The sequence below is a fragment of the Podarcis tiliguerta genome, assembly GCF_965153285.1.
Source record: "Podarcis tiliguerta genome assembly, chromosome: 2".
Lineage (NCBI taxonomy): Eukaryota > Metazoa > Chordata > Lepidosauria > Squamata > Lacertidae > Podarcis > Podarcis tiliguerta.
In genome coordinates this window covers 16642847-16653040 of record NC_139535.1, presented here as the reverse complement: position 1 = coordinate 16653040, position 10194 = coordinate 16642847, and the positions used below count along the sequence as shown (strand labels likewise).

At 47.3% G+C, this 10194-nt stretch overlaps 1 protein-coding gene across 1 annotated transcript; it reads right to left on the bottom strand.

Moving 5' to 3' along the window:
• Positions 1-907: 907 nt before the first annotated feature.
• On the bottom strand, positions 908-9526 carry LOC310670696 (uncharacterized protein C6orf136 homolog). The gene is made up of 6 exons (XM_083426383.1): positions 9291-9526; positions 5717-6235; positions 3862-3950; positions 2066-2266; positions 1438-1507; positions 908-1287 (listed from the first exon to the last, which is right to left on the bottom strand). The coding sequence occupies exons 1-6, from the start codon at positions 9429-9431 to the stop codon at positions 1129-1131; spliced, it is 1179 nt and encodes a 392-aa protein (XP_083282509.1). The 5' UTR covers positions 9432-9526; the 3' UTR covers positions 908-1128.
• Between the last annotated feature and the right edge of the window lie 668 nt (positions 9527-10194).

Here is a 10194-nt window from a genome sequence, read left to right as displayed (position 1 = left end):
AGAGGCAGCCAGCTCTGCAGGTAAGAGGTGACATAACAGGGCTCCTGAGTCTCTCAGGGGTGCTGCAGAAAGAATGTAGTTGGTCAAGGGAGCCATGGACTCAAACATGATTGAAAACCTCTGATTTATATTGTCAATTACTACTCTGTTTCTCTTAAGCCAAGGGTGACTGAGCTGTGGCCTGCCAGGTGCTGTTGGACTCTCTTCCCATCAGCTCTAGCCAGCATGGCCAACGGTCAGGTTTGATGGAAGTTGTGTCTAAGTATAAATATAAGCTGCCAATTACCTAATAACTTTCCTAGCCCAACAGAGATATTGTTTTGATTAATACAATCATCCTTATAATGATTTTTAAGATACAATATAAAATCAACCACAAGTCTAGATTGTCGCTGGACAAAATTTTCATGCAGCTCAATTTTCCGTGCAAAGAAGCTCTTGCCAAGACAAAGCCACCCTTTATGAAAAATTGTTTATAATAATAATAATAATTTATTATTTATACCCCACCCATCTGGCTGAGTTTCCCCAGCCACTCTGGGCGGCTCCCAATCAAGTGTTATAAAGTGTGTTTGCACATTATATGCCTTGATTCTGTCCCTTCTCAGCAAGCACTTTGATCCATAGAGGCATTCCTCATTTCATGACGCTCTTTATAAAGTGCTGCTAAGAGATGATGCACAGCACCAACCCCATCGCTGTGATTCGCCTCCTCCGCGGTGACCATCGGCATCTGAAAGCTGCCAACCCTTTTTGGCCATCTGCATGTGCCCTGAAAGACTGCCAAAACAGGGACCGCCTTTTCATGCTGCTGAAAAGGGTGTTGTGAAACGGGGGCCTCTGCTCTGAATCAGTAGTTTAGATGCAAGTTGTGCTTCTACGATGGAGCCACGTCATTCACCCAGACTTCTTTTCAACATAAACCTTTTATTATGTACAGATTAAATTACAACCATCTTTATACAGCGCTTGCTGGTGCAATTGACAGCATAGCCACATGGAAGGCAAAGCCCACGCTATTTATAGAGAGGCAACACCGATACACAATGAGCCACTAGTGGCATCCTGCGGGCCACACACAGATATTGTCAATGAGCTGAGAGACATGACTAGCGAGAAAGCTGGACTTCAGCTATCCCTACAACCTAGTGGTGTTTCCTGCTGATTGCCAGCCAGAATTGATAACAGCAGGAGCAGCGATGGCTTCTGTTCTGACAGCCCCAGCCCCAACAACGAGGCTACGACAAGCTTTTTCAACTTGTTCAGGGGAGGCTGGGATGGCATGAGCTGCAAAGGGAAAATAAGCCAGGAATTAGGCTGGTGAGTATAACATATCTTCGTCTCTAGAACCAAGCAAAGTGAAGGGGTGGCAGGCATGGGGAGGGAGAGAGTGTTTCTGCTCTCTCCTGCAGGTGGTATTCATGCACCAACACTCACCTTGCTTACTCTGTGACACTTAATCAACCCTTGAGAATCTAAGTAGAAAGTAGAATAGGCATCATAGGTCCTGGAGAGGAAATAAAAAAAAAATAGGCAAAAGATCAGTTGGGTGACATCTTCCAACAAATACAGCATGAAAGTACATGTGTTTTGAATATATTACTGCATCTGAAAGGCTCAGATCATGCTAACAGCCCTCAAACAGCACCCAAATAAGAGAAGACACTATTTTTCTTAAGACTTTCCCATAGCTATTTAACCCTAGCCACAGCAAGCTAGTCTAAATAAAGTAGTACCTTGGTTCTCGAATGGCTTGGCTACCGGACAAATCGGCTCCCAAACGCCGCAAACATGGAAGTAAGTGTTCCAGTTTGTGAATGTTTATCGGAAGCTGAACGTCCGACACAGCTTCCGCTTGAGTGCAGGAAGCTCCTGCAGCCAATCGGAAGCCATGACTCGGTTTTCGAACAGTTTTCGGGAGTTGAACCGACTCACCCCCCAAAAAAAAGAATGATAGAAGCATGTCAAAAGCCCTAGTTCTGATGCCAGGGGTTACACAAGACGGTACATTTGTCTGGGGCTGCTCAGCTCTAAAGAGATTGCTACCCCAAAGGAGATGTCTCACCTGTACAGCTCACTCTTATCCTTCTTGTAGAAGCGCAAAAGGAGTACATGGAAAGGCAGCCCTTTAATCCGCCACCGGGCTTGGATGCTCCAGTTCTCAGGGTGCTGTGTCACCTTCAACACCTCCATGTGCAAACTGACAAAGTAGTTCCAAGCCAAGAAACGGCAGAAGGTCAGCGCCAACTGGTACATGGTTCGGCCGCTGGTGATGGGAGGCAGAGAAGTGAAGAGAATGGAAAGGTCAGACTGGGATAGGAAATAAAGACACACTTTCCCCCATCCTCCCAGATAGGGAATGACCTAGTCCTCTCACCCCTACCGAGACAGATGATTCACACTGCCATCTCAAGTAGAATGACATATCTTGAACTTCCCTCTCTGTTCATCCCTGCAGGCTTAGACAAAAGCAGTACAGTTCCAGCCGTAACACCTGGAAAGCTGATTAAGAAGGTTCTCCCAACCATTCTTCCTTCCCTAAATAGTTCCAAGGGTAGCCAGCCTTTTGGGGACCCATTTGCAAGCTGGAGAAACTGTCGTGAGCACTCCACACAAATCACCACCTTATCAGCCAACTACAACATAGGGCTTTTTTCGAGCTTAATTTCAGGCATGGGAGAGGGCTCTATAGGAAAGTCTCTGTGAACACTGGCAACCCCCTATAAGCTCACTCACTCACTCAGGGGCAAGTTGGCACATGCCTTTCAGCCCCCGAGGACTACAACAAAGACTCACACGTGAAACAGATCAAATGCCACAGATAACTCATGTAATCTCGCATTAAACAAAATGCTTGTTGGGGGTGGGGAAAAGAAGAGGAAACATACAAATTCTCTACAAGTTAGTAAGTAATCCACAAATATTTGGGAATTAGACCTTTGAGCAATATGATCCCCTGCTACAGAACAGCTAGATGCTGAAGGCAACCAAGGGATTTCAGAGGGTAACTGAAGTAGCAGCAATTGTTGGGGATGTTTCAGTAAGCTGAAGCAAGATTATCCAGTCAATATCAGAGCACAGGGATGAGGGTCCAAAGCTCTTTCCTCATACAGTTGTTTCTTCCAACATGCTCTCAGGCAGAAGCAACACTTCACCGTACTACAAGGGGCCGATGCCAGAAGAGAGCCCTGTAAATCTTCGTTCCTCTATTTATGCTCACCTCGAATTCAATGGTAAGGTATTTGCCGAACGGTATAGGCACATGAGAGTCCATTTCAAAATATTCAGAGACAAAGGCATGACTCCGGGAAGCCCAGCCTGAGCTCTTTATTGCTCTTGCTGTGTCTCTGCTGTGTGATGCCATTTGCCAAGTGTCACACCCAACATGACAGGACAGGGTATGTAATTATAAGAAGACAAAGGAGATGCAATAGATGAGGAATTGTGAAAGAAACCTTGCCCTAAAGACAGGCTGATGAAAAGTGGGGTGGAGTTTAATAAATAAAATACAAAAGATGAGGTAGAGTGCCAGCTAGGGCATTGGGACTGGTGCCATTTTGGAAAGATTTGAGTAATGCCCACTGAATATAGCAAGCCATTTCTGCCAGTGATTCAGGCTGTCTAGACGCTGCCTGCTTTCTTGAGTCCTCAAGATGGTCCATTATCTTTGGGATGCTTCCCACAGAGAGCCAGATAACTTCTGCTATGCAACCATTAGATCTTTAACTTACACAATGGATAGAAGGACTGTTTTCTTTCATCTACTTTAAACGTCTCACAGAACCTTTCCCCCGTCATCAGAGAGCAGATCATTCAGCCGGCAGGCATCCCCCCTATCCCTTCACTGTTCCTAGAACTGACCGTGTTCTCAGATGCAGAATCTCATTGATGAACTCTACTTCCTGGGAGTAGATTCCATAGTCATGGGTCTTCAAAAAGAAGTACGGTAACTGGAGGAGGGGGGAGACAAAACAAAAACTATGAAGTATGAAACATTCCCAGCCCAGCTGCAGGCTTCCAGTGCTACCTTCAAAAAACTTCCCCCTGTCCTCAGCTTTCACATCTATAGTACGTGGCTAACAGCTCTCTCTTCCTCAATTCAGATTGTGGGCTCTTTGGCCTAGGTTTGACCCAGGGGAGGGGGAACATATTCTTGGTTAATTCCAATTCGAAACCTCAACTTCGTGTGTGGAAATTTACATTTTAAAATCTGATATTCTGACTCAGCCTTCCATGCACAAATATAAAATAGAATTGGTATATACACTTTAGTAAGAAAGTGGGCCAGGATTCTGAGACTCGTGGACGTAACAAAACTTTTTCTGCATGGATGGGACTTGTTACGTGCTGGATATTGATGCACCAAAGTCTCCTGGCTTTCATGAGTAGCTCCAGGAGGCGGCTGTAAGAGGAGAACTCCAAGCTACTTCTTGAGTTTTTGGGATCCCCGCCTTGAACTCCCGCCTCATTACAAAATAGGGTTTTAGAAGTCAAATACTCAGGCCCTTAAAATATGAAATCATACACTTAGATTTCAAGTTTTCATTTCTCAGTGGTATTTCTTTACTGCTAGGCCCTCCGGGTTCTCAAGCAGGCAGAGGTTTTTCCCACCGCCTCCGACCTGTGATAGTGAGGCTTCCTCACAGAGACTACTTCCATCCTACTCCTCACCCCTCCACCCTTGCCAATAACACAGATAAACATGATGGCTGGAAGTCATCCAAGGAGATATGGGAAGATTCATGTGTTACTTCTCAATGTGGCAGGCATTTCCACTAAAACTATGCACATACCATACATTTAAAGAACATGTCTCCCCCCTGCCCAATCCTGGAAACTGTAGTTGTTAAGGGTGCTGGGAATTGTAGGTCTGATGGGTGGACTATAGTTCCCAAGATTCTTGGGGGGGGGGGGGCGGGAAGGAATGTGCTTTAAATGTCTGTTGTGTAAGCAACCCAAGTCAGTTTTGCGTGATAAATTATTTGTGTCTTGTCATGAAGGAAAGGCACTAGAACAAAGAAAACACTGCAGACAAAGGTTGTGGCATAGAAGATTTCAGATCTTAGTACATGAAACTAACTTATTTCATGATATTCACTATGTAAAAACCACCACCTCAGGGTGAATTTATCTCATAAATTATTATTATTTATTGAATTTATATACCGCCCAATACTCAGAGGTCTCAGGGCAGTTCACAGAATAAAATCAAGATACAAAACCACAAAATGCCCAATAAAAATAAAAACAACAACCCAATAGCTCCCCCCCCCCAAAAAAAAACATTTTAAAGGACCATAGTATGTAAATCGGATCAACCAAAGGCCTGGTTAAAAAGGAGCATTTTTGCCTGGTGCCTAAAGGTGTGTAATGAAGGCCCCAGGAGAACGTCCCTGGGGACAGCATTCCACAAACGGGGAGCCACTGCAGAGAAGGCCCCGCCTCGTGTTGCCACCCTCCGGACCTCTTGAGTAGTAAAGCAGTAAACGCTCAACCTAACCTCCAAGTATGTCAAGATGAGGAATCCAAAGGACAGCATAACAAGAAGGGGTCCTTAACTCCTGCCCAAGCCGCACAGAACAGAACCCAGCCTGCCATGCCACTCCTTATTCCAATATTGAGTTCAGAATATGCTAGCCTGCTTTCGGGAAGTCTTCCAGCCCTAGCAACGCAAAAGCACTAAGCCCCATAACAGGACAAGATCCCCCATATATACCTCTTTCCGTAGTTTCTGATGCATGACTGCAAGATGCTCTTCCATGCTGGGGTCATCCCTTTCTGGAGAACTAACTGGGGAGGGAGTCCCGGTAGTAGCCCTGAAAGGTGCAAGCGGCCCCAGTGCTACCTCTGAAGCCTGGTAAGGCGATCGGTACTGCCAGCCGTGGAAAAGGCTGTGCAGGGAGTCTAAAGAGGCACCGTCCAGCCCTTCGCTCTCTTGCACCGCAATGTCGTCCTCTTGCCTCCCGTTCACCAGCGTGAGGGCACCCTCCATGCCCTCTGGTGGGGAAAGCACAGCGGGGTGGGGAAGGGCCCTAGTCTCTAGATAGCGCATCGGCGGGCAAAGGCTGGTCTTCAGTTTCGTACTGTTGATAAGGGCAAAGTTGTCCCCAGGAGGTGCAGGCAGGACGGTGGGAACTTCCGATGGGTTCTTGGTGAAGAGGGAGTGGAATGTCGGTCCTATGGAACCGGAAGAGACTAGCCCTGGAGGTAGTTTGTCCCATGAGCTATCCAGGTCCTAGAATAAAAGAAAGTATTTGAGGACAATTAAAGCTAGGTAGCCCAGCTGTGCCCCTGGAACTCCTGAGAAGTGAAAGAAGCTTGCAAAAGCACCTAAATCAGGCTTCCTCAAACTTGGCCCTCCAGATGTTTTGAGACTACAAGTCCCATCATCCCTGACCACTGGTCCTGCTAGCTAGGGATCATGGGAGTTGTAGGCCAAAAACATCTGGAGGGCCGAGTTTGAAGAAGCCTGACCTAAATTATCCTCCTCAAAAAAACAGAAGCATTTTTGCTCGGGTTGATGGGAGAAGAAATTGCAAAAGTATATCAAAGACTATTTATGTATGCTACCACTGCAGCAAGAACTTTGTTAGTCCAACACAAGAATTACCAATGACTGAGGAGTGGCAGATGAAATGATGGACTATGCGAAATTAACCAAGCTGACTTTGAGGATCCAGAACCAAGACAACCAGAAATTCCAAAGAGATTGGAGTAAATTTATGGAATATATGAAAGATCATTACAAAAATGTGAAGACGCTAGCAGGACTGATATGAATCCTGTAACATAACATAAAAATAGTATCTGACCACTGATAATAAAAGGACTGGATATATGTTGAAGGATAGAAACTGGCAGCTAAATTGCACATACAATTTATTAGGAAATGGGAAACCAGTTGAAGGGAGGGAGGGAAGTCACAAGCTCAGTGAAGCAAATGAAATTGATTTGTTATTGTAATGTTGTTATATTTTATGTTTTTTTATTAAAGAAAAAAAGAAAAATTATATTCCCAAAAAAATGGAAGTCCTACAGCCTCAGCCACCATTCTCGGTTCTTTTTAAAAACCCACACACACCGATAAATGGGAAGCATGACAAGATTTGACATAAGACTGACAACTGCTAAGTTACTGGTTCTGGCACCAGGCCTATACAGTGGTGCCCCGCAAGACGAAATTAATTCGTTCTGCGAGTTTTTTCGGTCTACGAGATTTTTCGTCTTGCGAAGCACCAATGTGTATTGACGGTTTCCCATAGGAATGCATTTTTTTAAAAAAAGGTGCAAGACATTTTGTCTTGCGAAGCAAGCCCATAGGGAAATCCATCTTGCGAAGCAACTCAGAAAACGGAAAACTCTTTCGTCTTGTGAGTTTTTCGTCTTCCGAGGCATTCGTCTTGCGGGGCACCACTGTATAAGGATCTAAAGAGAACAGTCCCATATTCCTTTCCTCAATTCCTGCACCAGCCAGTTTCCATCTCCCAGGCTACCTTGGTATTCAGCGAGAATGGAACTGTTTTAGATATTTCACATCCTCACACCAGATCACATCAGTTAAGTGGTCATTTTTGTGTTCAGCATTGCATAGAAACTGACACACAAGATAGTGCAAAGTAAAAATGCCTAGCAACAATATCAGAGGCAGAACCTGGTACAGTCATACCTCGGGTTAAAGTAGCTTTGGGTTGAATGTTTTCAGGTTGTGCTACGCGGCAACCCGGAAGTAACGGAACATGTTACTTCTGGGTTTCGCTGCTCGCGCAGACACTCAAAATGACGTCACGCGCATGCGCAGACGCAGAGAATTGCGACCCTCGCAGACACGGGTTGTGTTTGCTTCAGGATACAAACGGATCCCATTCACATCCAGAGGTACCACTGTATTTTGAAAATGTCAGTTTTCCAGTTGGCATAAGTGCAGGGCAAAACCTGAAACCCGGTGGGCAGAGCTGAGTGAAGCTTCACAGACTAAGATGGTATCCAGTGCCTTGCCTACAGATCCTATTCCCTGCTTCCCCACTGTTTGTTGTCTATCTCAAGGACAATGAAAGAGTGTTCAGGGATGAAGTCAAACTGTTGGAAAGTTACAGCACTTGCTGTGGCTGTAGAGCCTGATACAGGCATGTTTTATTGTAGGTGGGGCACAGGAAAGCGTCTGCTTTTGCTGCTCTGGGTGCACCAGGAAATTTCTTCTCTCTGCCCAGTGGTCACTCCTTCTCCAGTCACTCCTATATAGCTCATCTTAGCACAGCCCCAACCCAACCCCTTGTTGTGAAGATCTGAATTTTAGAAGGCCAATAAATTGTGGCGTATGCAGTGCTTTTTTTCTGGGGGGGCACTGGAGTACACATACTCCTCAACGTTTTGTGAATCTTTGTACTTTTGTCCATTTACTGTATTTATTTTCCCCAATCTGAACTATAAAATGGTGATTTTCTTGAGTCAAAATGAGAGTACAGTGGTACCGCTGGTTGCGAATGGGATCCATTTTGGGGCCCCATTCGCAACCTGCAAGGAACGCAACCCGGATCTGCATGGGTCGCGATTCGCCACTTCTGCACATGCGCGTGACGTCATTCTGTGCGTCTGCACATGCGGCGAAACCCAGAAGTAACCCTTTCCGGTACTTCCGGGTCGCTGTGGGACGCAACCTGAAAAGATGTAACCTGAACCCAGCGTAACAAGAGGTATGACTGTACCCCTAAACATTTTTTAAAGGGAAAAAAGCACTGGGCGTACATATGCAAATATATATAAGAGGGCATGTGTATTGTGGCACTTTAAGAACCATAAAGACTATGTTTCCAGGGTACTGGGTCCACTTCACCATGCACTCAAGCCCCCTCCCAAGCATGTACTGTGTGTGTGTGTGTGTGTGTGTGCGCGCAGCGCGCATGCATACGCATACACGCACACAACCAGATAGATAAACATAAACACAAACACACAATCACACACACATAGATAGATAGATAGATAAACATAAACACAAACACACACACATACACACACACGGGCTCAGCGCACGAGGGAGGCACGAGCAACGGTCCAGTTGCCAATCTCGCCACTCGCGATCCTACCCAACTCAGTGCTCAGCAAGTTGGTTCCACGGACCATGTGCCAACACGCCCCCCCCCCCCCAAAAAAGCAGCCCTCCTTCCGGGACTCCCATCATCAGCCCTCAGAAAGGAGCAGGGTAGCCTGGCCACGCCCCCTCCGCGCCCGGCCACGCCCCTTTGCCCACCCCGCCCTCTCGTCTCCCGCTCTCTCCTCGCTCGCTCTCTCACCTTCGGCCGCGCCCGGTAACAGCATCGCGCCGCGTCGCCGTGGCCCAGCCGGAGCCTGCCGCCGCCGCCGCCGCTTCCTCCCCACCTCCACGGGCAGCGGGGCCCCAGACGCCCGGCCACCGCCCGGCTCCGCTGGTACATAATGCGGACACAGGGCGGCTCCCCACCTCCAGCCCAACGCCTCTCGCCTCAGAAAGCGCCCGCTGCAGCCGGCGAAGCCACGGCGCCTGCGCCGGCAAGGGAGCCTCCAAATGCGCAGGCGCAGTGCCGTAGTCTCCTTGGGCTGAAGGAGGAAGGCGTGCGCAGGCGCCCTCTTGGCCGGGCCCCGACCCCGCTTTGAACTTTCCGCGAGCGAGCGAGAGCTCTTCGCCCACTGCGCTTGCGCAACGAGGTTGCTGCTGCGAGGGGTTACAGTTCTGCTGCAGGGAGACTTCCGGTTCTCTATCGCAGCTGACAGCATCCTCCATGTGCGGGGGTCTAAAGTGCTAGAAATGCAGAGGGCCGACAAAAAAATGGCAGTACGGAGTCTTTCGAGTCCTGTCCTTATTTTCCCCCTCCCAGGGTATTCCTTCCCATCCTCTTACATCACACACACAGCACGCATTGAGCACAGCCAGGGCTCACTGGGCAGTTTTTTTGGGGGGGCAACAACCCCTCTCCTCATAAGAAGTTGAATATATTTTGTTCCCCAAAGCTGCAACTGTCTCCCTCTTGCGCTTATGTAGTCAAAACGATCAACCCTAGAACTTCGCTTTTAGTTATGTAGGATAATTAAATGTAAAAGCCCCAAAACACGCGTGGTTAGAGGCTCCTTTGGGTGGAGGGGATTTGACATAACCATGCCCCTAACAACGAAGTGCCCCTGTGCATTTTTTTAATGCCTCATGACAGTAGAAGGGCAAGA